Here is a 13,575-nt window from a genome sequence, read left to right as displayed (position 1 = left end):
AAAATATTTGAGTTGAGGGTGCCTAGTGACCTATCGAGTAAAAGTTGAGAGATAAAATAACCTTTAACCTAATAAAAAAATAATAAAAATATTAAAAAATGGTGGGATTCATTGATAACAAACGGACATTAGGCATTTTTAATGTCAAGGTGATGATGAAGAGAATTTTTAACTTTAAAAAATAGAATTGACTCATAATTAAATTTAGAGTACTTAAAATAACCTTTAACTCTTTTATATTTATTTGTTTCTCCTCATTTTTAGGTTTTTGGTCTCATCTTTTTCTTTTTCTTCCAAAAGAGCACTATATGAATGTTTAAGCTTTATGAATAGTGGTATAAATCTAAGGAAAACATTCAAGTTTGATTTGGAACTTTTGCTTCTTCCTCTTCATTTTTTTGTTTTTATTAACTTATCTGACTAAATAAAATTGAAATCATTTTATGAATGTTCATTTTCATGAGTTTAAATGCATGCATATACCATTGGCAAAAAGCAATTTTTATGGCTTTTATTATATCATTCTGATTTTTTTTTATCTTCATATATTGTGATAACCCAAGAATTTTAAGTAAAATTAAATATGTAAGTTTGTGTTTTAATAGTAATTATATTAACTCTTGGAATAATTCGGACTAGAAAGAAGCTGATGTGGTGGCGGCTGAATATGTATTATTTCATCAGGTCTCAGCTTCGAACCTGGTCAGGCCAAGTAGCTCAATTTGTGTTTTTTACCTTATGAAATTACTAAGCTACCCTTATCACAACCAGAATATTTTTAATCCTTCTTTCTTTCCTTCTTCGACCATTCTGGAGCAGAAAAGAGTTGAGAGATTTGCACAGAACCTTGCTCTATCACCCACCGAATCACTGCCTTCTTCATTCTCAATCGATGGTTGTCGTCGTTCATGCCAGTCACCGCCGCTGATGTGCCCTCGTCGTGTTGTTTGCCACTTTCGTGAGTTTTTCCCTGGTTTTTCATCATTTTTTCTGCTCGCTCCATGGGTGCACGTTGAAATGCTTCTTGTTTTTCTTGCTCTTGCTGCTATATATGATCTAAGTTTGTCTATGGGAAGGGAAACACGCAAGACTTGGGGTTGCTGGTTGAAGGTCTGTTATTGAACTTCATCACCTCTGTTGATCCGCCACTGCACAGCTTAACTGAGTTGAGGTGAAGAGTCTTGAACCTTTCCATTGTTGGTCTGTTGTGCGTGTGAGAGTAAGGAATAATAACATTGAAGTTGTAATTTGCATCGATAATTTTTTTTTTTTTTTTTAAGATGAAAACGTAAAAGGCATGACTCTAACATGTCTTTTGTTGATGTATTAGATTTAACTATAAACGGACTCTCTGATATTCACATTATTATTGTAGAAATTTCTACAAAAAAAAAAAAATTACTGAAACTTTCCTCATAGGTGAACATTATTAAAGGTGTTAAAAATTTGAATATAAATCTAATTAAATTTTAAAAATAAATATTAAATATTAAGTTAAAGTTTCCTTTATCACAGTTTAAGGGATGTATGTTTGTACATATATCCCATACCAATCATGTCTATTTTTGGAGTGTGATAAAAGGTTGAAAAACAAGAGACAAAGCTTAATCAAGTAATTAGAACCCTCAAATTCACTTCTAAACCACTGAAAAATCATGTCCTAGCTGAAAAAAAATTCTAGCTCCTTCTATTTTTCCTTCTTTCCTTTTCCTTTTTGTGGCAATTTCCTATTCAACATCTGCCACGATGGGGTGTTTCTATTCAACACCGGGTGTTTCTATTCAACATTGATAACCCAAAAAATTGTACCAATTGAAAATTTAGGGTATTACTTGTGTCTTCAAAAAAATTTCAAGACAAAATTGCTCTTTAATCTTAGTATAAATTGTTCAATTAATAGTCGACAAATTGCACCATTTCTAAAAACTTTTAGAGAAAATACTGTATTAATCAAAAGTTAAGAATACAAATTATACCTAATGAAAAACCTTGAGGCAAATTTATTATTTAATCTTACTTTTGTGGTATTAGGGTTGGAGGACTAAAAGATATTTTATAAAATTAAAGGATCAAATTAAAATTTTATATAAAGTTAAAAATTAGAAGTACAGTTTAACGTAATAAGAGTGTTATGTACAAGGAAAAGTGAGTCTCTTGTAAGAGTATATATTCAAACAACTTAGCCTAAAAAATGATGGCCCAAAATATCTTGTAGTGATGGAGAAAATAATAGAAAAATTTGTCAGAGATCATCCATAAATAACTAATTAAATATTCAAACCCATAAAGTTAAGGTACACACTGATGACCCTAAAAAAGGCAGCCTAATTCATCCTTGAGTAATTTAAAAATGGTGTAATATCATCTCTTCTTTAATAAACCGTTAGTTTACCATTAATAAGTGGGGAATATTACATGCAGTGCTCCAAAAATTACAAATAAATCTCCAATAAGAAAATTAATTTTAATTGAGTCCTTAAAATTACAAAATTATTATATACCAAAAGGTTTGGTTGTTGATAGAATATAATGATGCCATACAATCCATATAATAGACCTTGCCTAATAAGATAAAATTTATTGTTGTTATCTCTCGTACCACATAGGGAAAATATCTTGGTGAATGGTTCATATTTTATTAATTTATTATTATTGTTATTGTTGTTATTATTATTATTACATTTATTAGTTTTTTAAATTGTCGACCATTCATATATGATCTATGCATGGTATCCACACATCGCATGTATATTTCCAATTGATATCCAAGTCTGGGTCCCATATCTCTTGACAATATTTGATTACCATTTTCCCTCTTTCTATTTAATCTCTTAAACTGATAATTATTTGCAGCTTCAATACACAGTTTCTCCAATGATGAAGTATCCACTCCAACCCATCGTTGCTTTTCTCATAGTGAGATCACTTTCTTTCTTCTTCTTCTTCTTTTTCACTTTTTTCTTTTCCAATGAATCTAAATCTAATGAATATTTATATTTTTACATATTATATTGAATAAATGAAATATTGAAATTGCAGGTTGCATTAGTAACGCATGCTGCTTTATCTCCTGAGCTTTACTGGAAGTCCATGCTTCCCACTACTCCCATGCCTAAATTTATCGCAGATCTCCTCCACCCAGCTGGTTAGATTGCACTCTTCATCAGTAGTTTTCTTAGAATTTCAATGTTCACTTCACCAATGATACTCCCTCCATTTCAAAATTATATTGTCTTTTGAGATATTTGCACACAAATTTATTAGAAACTAAATGTAATTAATACATAAAAAATTGGCAAAATGAACACTATTATCAAATTTACCAGAAGCGTGACAAATTGTCCCTCCGTTTTCATGTATAGTCAATGCTGGGTCAAGTGATAGCACCACCGTCCACAGTGGCCGAGTGGAATTAGGCACAAGACGTTGCGATTTTCGGGTTTGTTATGCTGACTCTGGATATGATACCAAACTCACAGTAACCCCAACACAACTCTCTTCTTCTTGGAAAGGGATTTGAAGGCAGGTCGGAGAATGAACTTTCTCTTCACGCTTGCCTCCAACCAAGAATCCTTCCTGCCTCGTGAAGTCGTGAAATCTATTCCATTTTCCTCAAGCAAGGTAGGTAGCGTCAGACTCATTCTACCATGTTTGTGAACACTGATATTCTGAAGAGTTAAAGATTATTTTCTCTCAAACTTTTTTTTAGGTGTTAGGTATCCTGTACTGAAGGGCAATATGTCCCTTAAACAATTTTTTTCATTAAGAGCAAAATCACTCCTCTGTGAGACCCATAATCTTCACTCCATTATCTGCTATCTTAGCTCACGCACAGTGACAATAAGGTATTCTGATCCATTTTGACTAACTGATGCGGGCTAAAGGGGCTAGAAATGACAGTGGTAATAGCAGGAACCAAGCCTAATGATTTTAGTAGTAAGTGGTGGCAAAATGGGTTAAAATGCCTCACTGTCATCATGTGCGGGTCTCACAACTATTCCAAGTATGTTAGCAGATAATGGAGATGATGGGTCTCTGATGGAGGCAATTTTCCTCTTGAAAAATTGTTCAAGAGAATATTGCCCTGCAATTCATTAGAGTGCCTAGCTCTCCTCAAAAAAGGTTTAAAGGGAAAATTGACTTTTTACTCCTATTTTGAAATTAAGATGGGAAAAGCAGATAATTTATGTATTTGTGATTCTTTACTAACAGATGGCTGAGATATTGAACAAATTCGGCAGTGAAGCCCGGGTCAGTAAAAGCTGAGGTTATAAATAATACAATTAAACTTTGTGAGGAGTCAGGGATTAAAGGAGAAGAGAAGTATTGTGCCACGTCATTGGAATCCATGGTTGATTTTATCGCTTCCAAGCTTGGGAAAAATGTGGAAGCTTGGTCTACGGAGGGGAAGAAGGAAACAAAGAAGCAAGAGTACACAATAACTCAGGGAGTGAAGGTGGGAGAGGCCAAAGTCGCAGTGTGCCACAAGCTTAATTATGTGTATGCTGTGTTTTACTGTCACAAAATAGAGAACACAGTGGCCTATACGGTGTCGTTGAAGGGGGCTGATGGGAGCAGAGTGAAAGCTGTGAGTGTATGTCACAGAGACACGTCACAGTGGAACCCAAAACATTTGGCCTTCCAAATGCTGAAAGTGAAACCAGGGAGTGTTCCTATATGCCACTTCCTTTTCCAAGACGCTATTGCGTGGGTTCAAAGATGATTTCACATATTAGGTGAATTTCACTGCTGACTCGTTTAAATAAGAGAGTTTGTAGATGGTATGTACTACTTGTGTATCATTTAATTAAGCCTTCTAATTATCGTTCTTTCTTACTAGCCATCACCATAAAAAGAGCAAAAACAACGTGCACTTCTGCCTTTGACATGCATTTTCAATCTCTGTAGGAACAAATTTGATTCTCTAGAATGGGTTTAAATTATAATAGAAGAAAAATAGACGTTTTGTACGAATAAAGAAAGTGAATCTCATTTAAGAGTATTCATTTATACAACTTAGCCACAAAAAAATTGATGGCCCAAAATATCTTACAGTAATACAGTAATGGAGAAAATAATAGAAAAATTTTGTTAAAAATCTACCATAAGCAACTAAATATTCAAATCCATACATAAAATTAAGGGTTAAGTCCACTGATCACCCTATATGCCACCTTTAAGTACCTCGTTGTTAATAGATTGTCAATTTGACCATTAGTGAACATAAAATCAGTTTTTTAAAGACTCAAAATATAAGACTCAAAATTAAATCAGTTTTTAAAATCAATTTGACCATTTGGGAAAATTACATATAAGACTCAAAAAATTACAAATAAGTTTTTTAAAATACTAAAAATTAAAAATATGTGTCACACTATAACATAAAATCACAATTAACTGAATTTCACGTACTAATAAAAGTTTATTATTTAATCAAAATCACATAAAATCATAATACTTTTCTAGTCTTACTCTTAACAATGCCACAATTAATGTTATGGTCGCGGTAGGTAAATCACACAATTAATATTTTCTCCCTTTTCAAGATTAAAGCAAAATTATCTAATTACTTAAAAATATTATGACACCCTTTATATTTAGGGACAAAATAATTTTCTAGAAAACATTCTATAGGAGGAAGTATAATTTAATTAAAATACAATTTTAATACTAATTAATGTGGATGAGTGACGTTCTACCCTCATTTATCACTTAAGTTGAGCTAAAAGTAATCAAATCGAATCAAAGATTTAAACGAAGGTAAGCAACAAATGAGGAAACAAGTCTAAGCTATGGTTAATGTTAGTGGTAGTTTTAATACCCAAGTTGTGACATTTATTATAGCCTTGCTTACATCCTGATTAATGTACAGCTTTTCCCTTATATTGCAAACATTGTATCAGTCTAGGTCTCTTATGGGCCCGTTTGATTCAAAGAATACATGGGAATAGAATGATGTTTAAGACTATTTTGTTTGTGATGTTATGGAGGAAAGAGGATGCAAAAGGATAAAAACGTTTGGTTCATATTAAAAAAAAAGCATTAATGAGCAAATAGGATCCTGAATTCTTACTTAAAAATCACTTTGAACCTTAAACTCTTAAAATATGAAAAATAAATCATAAACTTTTAAATTCATAGCAAAATAAACCTTGACTGTTACCTTTTTTAACACTGTTATTATCGACGCAGGTACTGTAACAGTTATGGTTAAATTCGTAGGAAAATAAACCCTGAATAGTACCTGCGTGGATAGTAACAATGTTAAAAAGTTAATGGTTTGGGTTTATTTCACTTTGAATTTAAAAGCTTAAGGTTTCTTTTGCATATTTTAAAAGTTCAAGATTTAAGGTGATTTTCGAGCAATTGTTCAGGGTCCTATTTGCTCATTAATCCTAAAAAAATCATGGGAATAGATTGTATTATTGAACCAAAATAAAAAAGTACCCTTGTGCTTTGAAGAGAACCCTGACGATGTTCCAAAAATTAATCAAAAATATTACTATACCTTTATATAAAGAATCCATATAAATTAATCAAAACAATCCATATAAAGGTCCTGCAAAGCTAATTAAATATCTAGAAGTCTTGCACATTTATTCGAGAAGGCTTTGGATTCAAGTAGTCATCTCGTCATCTTTATATGAGCCTTGTTTATCTCACCTCATGTGAGTCCCTGTACTCCCAAAAATTGACTCTCTATATATGTATATATACTTCCTTTGCTCTATACAAATCAATAGGACCGAGCTTCTTGACTCTTTTCGTATTTCAGCAAATTGTAACATCCTTTATCCAGACCCGACGCGTAGAAACATGTTGAGACTTCTAAAAATTGCTAGGAGGGTTTGAACACATCAGAATGGGTAAAACGCAGTACTGTGGGTATTGCATGAGATAACAACAACTATGTTTTGTATAAATGAAAATATGAATGGAAAATTATGTTTGTACTCCTAACAAAAAATAATAAAATAAAAAATGATTATGGTTATGATTATGATAGTGATGGATATTGCATAAGTTAACCACTCATTTGTATGCTTTCATTATTCATATGCCGTCTCCTTTAGGCAACCCAATGTGCTGTTAATTAATGTCATCTTAGACACAGTGATATGAATGGCATAAACGCGTAGCTCTGGCATTTTTATGAAAGTGATAGAGCGAGCAATTATATGAAGCTTCGCTTGGTTTCAAAGGCATGTGCTGCCTTAAAGATTTTATAGGAACTCTGAAAAAATATAAATAAAATATTCTCATAAAATCTTACAATTGTTATTAACAAAAATCATAGATTTTAATTTTTTTATTTTTTAAGAGTTTAAGATATATATATATATATATGTATATAAATCTTTTGTTCAAATTTATTATAATATAAAATGACATATTAAAAATCTGTATAGTCACCCAATAAGGCTTATATAGAATTATTAAATGTCTATTAAGAAGACTTGTTTTCCTTTATTTGATTTACAATTATGTCAACGCATGCTTGATGACTATGACTAGACATTATCAATAAATCAATAAATTTAAGTTATCTTACTTGTATGGTTACTTTCTAAGATTGATCAGAAGAGACAAATTTAAAAGAAATCAGTGAATGTGCATGGATCCATGCATGGCATGCATTGGGGCCCTACAACTTTTTTTAAAGGGACCCTTATAATTTATTCAGAGAGTTTTGAGCAAATTCAATTTTTTTAAAGGAAAACTCACATCCAATGATCACTTCAGCAAATTATTTATAAATAAAGATTAATAGCAAATCCCATTTGAGAAAAGACAAATCACGTTCCTATTTTAACAATATCTATTTCATATTGATGCTTATCTATAAATAATTTTTTTGAATATTTTTTAATGTGATTCTCCCTTTTCTAAAATAGATGAAAATCTAAACAGTGGTGTGTCTCTGTGTTTGTGTGTGAATGCATTGCTTGTGGAAACAGCAACTTGCCCGGTCCTCAAACTTTTGCAAAAACAGCAACTTGCAACATAATTTATTAAAAATTTTCAGAAACAACTTTTATGATACGTTTAGATAGTAAAGGAAAAATAATAATAAAACCCTTTCAAATTATATAAATAATAATTTCGTTCCTCGAAATACCATGATATCAATCAAGTCTCCAGAGACCTCTTTGTCAATAACTTTTTTAAAAAAAATACCATTTTACCCTTATTTAAAATAACAAGATCCAATCATAATTTTTATTTAAGGAATCATAATTTTTGTTCTGTAAATCATAAGAGTTGAACAAGAAATTATAACTTGTCAAGTGTAATTTCTGTTATTAAAAAATAAGCTCCACTTACAACTTTTCTTTAAGGAATAACAATTTTATTCTGTAAATTGTAAGAATTGAACAAAAAATCACAATTTGTCAAATGTAATTTCTATTATTGAAAAACAAGTTTTCAAAATAACAAACTCCATTCATAACTTTTATTTAAAGAATCACAACTTTTCTTCAAAGAATCATAAGAATTGAACAAAAATCACAATTTGTCAATAAGGATAAAATAGTCTTTTCCCTAAAAAAGCTATTGACAAAGAGGTTTCTAAGGATTTTATTGGTATTATGACATTTTGAGAGACCAAATTGTTATCTATATAATTCGGAGGAATTTTATTATCATTTTCTCATAAGTAAATGTGCCAAAGTACCTACTTTCAAAATGGGTCCCCGTGAGAAAATTTTGTTGGGTGGAAGTGTGATATACATTGAAATATCGAGAATAAGATGTGATGGTCCAACTAATATAAATACTTTGTTCAAAATTAAATAAACTAGCATTATTGATCACATCATAATTGAATCTCTTATGTTCAAAGTTAGTAATTAATGTTAACATTATTATATGCTAAAATTTGAATAATCTCATTAACTTATTGATATTTTTAATAAGACATTCACTTAATTATTTTTTTTCCTATATATGTACATATAAGCACTGCCACAAAAACAAAAAGGGTTAAAAATGATAAAATTTTCCTTGAAATCATGGTTTGAGAGTTTGAAGTCAAATGTTTAACATTTCTCTTCAATGAATGATCTTTAATTTGATGTCACACTCGGATGAATTAATGAGTCATGAACAAGGAGTAGTCGAGAATTATCATACGAAGAACTTTCAAAATAGGTCCCAATTTGGCCAAATGTGTCATATCTATATGTCGATATCTAGAATAAGATGTGTTAGGCGGCAAAGACTTTTTTTCGTTCAGAAGCAAATTAACATCACATCTAAGATACTTGTCAACAAAGCATTGAATTTCTCACCATTACTCTCAATAATTAATGCTACTACTATTTAGAAATCAAGAATCAGCATAACCTCATCCACTCGTTTGTTTTAATATTTTTTAATGAACATTTTAAATTGGGTTAAAGGTTTTTGTCCCTTAAACAGTGTTTTAAAAATTAAAGCGGATCGGAGGGTTCAACTGCCGATCGGCCACAACAACGGCTCAGTTCTCTTAAAGAAAAAAAAAACCATTGTTGTGATCGAATTGGACCATATTGAGCTAAGAATAGATCAGAAAACTGCTATTGGACTAGAACCTGAACCTGATGGTTATTATAATTTTGTTGAGATTTTTTTTCTGGTGAGAGAAGAGAAGAGGGAGCTTTGATGAGGAGAAAAGGGCAAGATAAGAAGGGAGAGGAGGAAGATTTTTTATGTATTAAAGAATAAACAACTTACTGATAATATTGAAGAAATGATGAAAGTTTGTCATTAGAAATGGAAGAGTTGGACATTACAGGAGAGGAAGAAACATGCTTCGTTGAAATGAGGACTCTTTCCAGACAAGATGAAGGGTAAAGATCGGGGGAAGTTTAAAACTTTTGAAAATCATGACCTTCTCACGTTTTTTATTCTTGCACGTCTCCTCCTGACATTCATGGTAAATGATAACAGTTAGGCTTTGTTTGGTTGGGGGGAGCCCCCCTCCCCCTCCTCTTCTCTCCCCTCCTCTTGAACCAAACAGACCCTTAAAGACGTAGAGTCTAACATCCAATGACCTGACTTTCTATTATTAATTAATGTATATGCATGTATATATTAAATATTATATATAATATTTTTTATTTGATTATCGTATCACCGGCTTGACTGTTCAATTTGACAGGTTAGACCATGTGAACTTTAAACCATTAGCTTTTCTGATTCATTAGCGAGTCCGGTTTTCAAAACATTGCCCTTAAGGATACAATTATAAGCTTTTAATATTCTAAACTTACATGTGGTGTAATTCTTCTTTTAGCATTTGTAAATGATGCATTAGAAATCCTCACGTTCAAAAAAATTAATTTTGATTAGTAGTTGACTCAAAAATTATCATATAGAACATCAAAAATTTCACAATATAAGGAGAGTTTATCTAAGGACATTCATTGGATGTGACATATTCTCAAATCAAACCTAACACAACATAAAATTTCACTACAGTATGCTGGGCTTGAATTGAAATAAATTATAAAACAAAATGACTAAAATATTCTTATATCAATATGTTGTAGCGAAACGAGTAATATAAGAGAATTAACATGTAAAATAAAGCTTTTAACAAGTAAAATATCCTTATTTAATCTTCTTTCATTCTTTCACATTTTTTTTATTTAATGGAAAAACACAATCATTGGCCTATATAGTTTTCTTGGATTTTGCATTTAATTTTTGTAGTTCCCCCCCCTAGTGTTTTCAATGACCTGAGGAACAAATATCACCCAAGCTTGTTGAAACTATAGAGATTGAAAAAAACTGAAAAAACTACAAAGATTAAAAGCAAAATCCAATGAAATTATATAAGAATTGATGATTATATTTTTCTTTATTTAATTTTAGTTTCAATAAATTTAGAATATATTTTTATTATTATTACTATTTTAATTTTTTATTTCAAATAGAAAGTATGATAGTTAAAATATATTAAATAAATTAATAACTGGTTTGACCTTGGTTAGATTATTACCCTTAAATCAGTCTTTTAATCGATTTAATAATTAATCTGATTTTTAATAGCTTGCTTTACAGTAATTTCTCTATCTTGTGGTCCTAAATCATATGCCTACTTGTATTGTTTTTATCTGTCATTCTCAAATTTTTTTTCTGTAGTATTTGCTGAATCTGCCCCAAATCCACTCACATGAAATATCCCAAAAGATATTTTCGGACCCAAAGCCGAGTCCCATATCTCTGTACAAGAAAAAGATGCCTGGCCTTCTCCCTCTATATAATTCCTCTAGCTTTTGTCTCTATCATCATCAACACATTAGTTTAGCTTCAGAAAGGAGCTCCTCCAACAATGACGTTTTCACTCCTACCCATCATTGCTTTTTACATAGTGAGCTTCGACTTCCTTTCATGATTTCACCTTTTTTTTATTTTATATTTTCCCTAATGAAACCAATTATGTGAATGAGTATTTAATTTATATTTTATTTATGAAATTGCAGGTTGTGCTGGATGCTGCACATGAAACCTTATTACTTCTGAACTTTATTGGAAGTCCATGCTTCCCACTACTCCCATGCCTAAATCCATCAGAGATCTCCTCCATCCAACTGGTTAGTATTTTTAAAGTTTGTAGGTACCTTATTAATGCAAATTTTGAAACTCACATGACAAGCACAGTATGCTTCTTTTCAGCCATGAATGAAAACCTGACCTGACCCACCAATTAAACTGGCAAATTGGCACTCAGTTAACTACAGCTTAAGGACTTCTTTGATTTCTTTATCTCTAATATTTCTTTTGCTGCTTTTTTTTTTTATTGAATCAAACTGTTGTTATCATGCCATGTAAAATACTCATTGAATGAGTGAATTTGTGCAACTTATGAATCCAAATCCATTTCGCTTCAAGTGCTGATAGTTAATGCTGACAATGAAGTCAGGTTATGGCACCACTGTCCATGGCGGGACCGAATACAGACTAGAAGATATATGGTGCGTCAACTATTGTTTAAAAGAACAATCGGAACAAGCTACACGATAACGACAACACAGCTCTCTCTTCTTGGAGAAGGACTTGAAGGCTGGTCACAGAATGAACTTGTTCTTCACGCAAACCTCCAATCAAGCATCCTTCCTGCCTCGAGAAATCTTGAAATTCATTCCCTTTACTTCAAGCAAGGTACGTAGTGTTAGAATCATTCAACCATGTCTGTGAACATTGATATTCAGAAACTAAGAGAGGAAAAATAGATAATTTATGTATCTGTGATTCTTTACTAATAGATGGCTGAGATATTGAACAAATTCGTTGTGAAGCTGGGACAGTAAAAGCTGAGGTTATGAATAATACAATTAAACTTTGCGAGGAGTCAGGGATTAAAGGAGAGGAGAAGTATTGTGCCACTTCATTGGAATCCATGGTTGATTTTATCGCTTCCAAGCTTGAAAGACACGTGGAAGCTTGGTCTACTGAAGTGGTGAATGAAACAAAGAAGCAAGAGTACACAATAATGCATGGAGTGAAGAAGGTGGCAGTAGAGACGAAAGCAGTGGTGTGCCACAAGCTAAATTATGTGTATGCAGTGTTTTACTGTCACAAAATAGAGAACACAGTCACCTATATGGTGTCGTTGAAGGGGGCTGATGGAAGCAGAATGAAAGCTGTAAGTGTATGTCACAGAGACACGTCACAGTGGAATCCAAAACATTTGGCCTTCCAAATGCTAAAAGTGAAACCAGGGAGTGTTCCTATATGCCACTTCCTTTTTCAAGACACCATTGCGTGGGTTCAAACACAAATGAATTCACAGATTAGGTGAATTTCACTACTCACTCATTCTTCTTCTAGACTTGTTGTGACTGGTGAGTGAATGAGAGAGAGAGCACGCGCGTTTGTAGATGGTATGTCTTGTTTGTGTGTCATTTAAATAAGCTTTCTATTTTTCATTTTCTCTTACTACTCGCCATCACAATAAAAGGGCAAAAACGACATGCACTTTTGCCTTTGGCATGCAATTTCAATCTTCTCTGTAGGCACAAATTTGATTCTCTAGAATGCGTTTAAATTATAATAGAAGTAAAAGAGACGTTTTGTACAAAACAAGAAAGTGAACCTCATATAAGAGTATGCATTTATCAATTATACAACATAGCGGCACGCAAAAATGATGGCCAACATATCTTACCGTAATGGAGAAAATAATAGAAAAATTTGCCAAAGATCTACCACAAACAACTAAATATTCAAACCCATAAAGTTAAGGATTAAGGTCCACTGATCACTCTAAAAAGGATGGCATAATGTCACCTTTAAGTATTAACACTGGTGCAATGTTACTTCTTCGTTTAATAGATTGTCAATTTGATCATTAGTGAACAGGAAAATTGCATATAAAACTCCAAAAATTACAAATAAAATTATTAATATGAGTGATGTTCTACCCTTATTGTAACATCTTAAATTTCCAATCACTAGGTTATCAATTAATTATAGGTAATTTTGAGGCATAGAAAGGAAATTCGTATGCATAGAAAATTATTGGATATTTATTAAGGATTAGAAATTTAGAAAATAGATAAATTATAAGGATGTAATTCCAAGTAA

At 31.7% G+C, this 13,575-nt stretch overlaps 1 protein-coding gene, 1 long non-coding RNA gene and 1 pseudogene across 3 annotated transcripts; all 3 read left to right on the top strand.

Annotated features, from left to right (window-relative positions):
• The first annotated feature begins 919 nt into the window (after nucleotides 1-919).
• Nucleotides 920-4,829, top strand: LOC129286733 (BURP domain protein RD22-like). Its single transcript, XM_054922739.1, is given in 7 exon segments — nucleotides 920-958; nucleotides 1,077-1,171; nucleotides 2,854-2,916; nucleotides 3,040-3,145; nucleotides 3,363-3,621; nucleotides 4,213-4,236; nucleotides 4,238-4,829. Coding segments are annotated over 3 exon segments (597 nt in total). The 5' UTR covers nucleotides 920-958; nucleotides 1,077-1,171; nucleotides 2,854-2,916; nucleotides 3,040-3,145; nucleotides 3,363-3,534; the 3' UTR covers nucleotides 4,724-4,829.
• A 6,392-nt stretch (nucleotides 4,830-11,221) lies between these two features.
• LOC129287138 (uncharacterized) lies at nucleotides 11,222-11,719 on the top strand. Of its 2 annotated transcripts, none has more exons than XR_008587600.1 (3): nucleotides 11,222-11,359; nucleotides 11,472-11,582; nucleotides 11,665-11,719. It is a non-coding gene; the product is annotated as an uncharacterized LOC129287138 (long non-coding RNA). The 2 variants fall into 2 exon arrangements; XR_008587601.1 differs by having other exon boundaries at nucleotides 11,650-11,709.
• A 182-nt stretch (nucleotides 11,720-11,901) lies between these two features.
• Nucleotides 11,902-12,915, top strand: LOC129286290 (BURP domain protein RD22-like; annotated as a pseudogene).
• The last annotated feature ends 660 nt before the right edge of the window (nucleotides 12,916-13,575 follow it).

The sequence above is a fragment of the Prosopis cineraria genome, unplaced genomic scaffold, assembly GCF_029017545.1.
Source record: "Prosopis cineraria cultivar Desert tree isolate PC_DT_omini unplaced genomic scaffold, ASM2901754v1 PC11, whole genome shotgun sequence".
NCBI classification, from domain to species: domain Eukaryota; kingdom Viridiplantae; phylum Streptophyta; class Magnoliopsida; order Fabales; family Fabaceae; genus Prosopis; species Prosopis cineraria.
The sequence above is the reverse complement of the archived record's forward strand: the minus strand, read 5'-3'. Positions and strand labels throughout refer to the sequence as shown.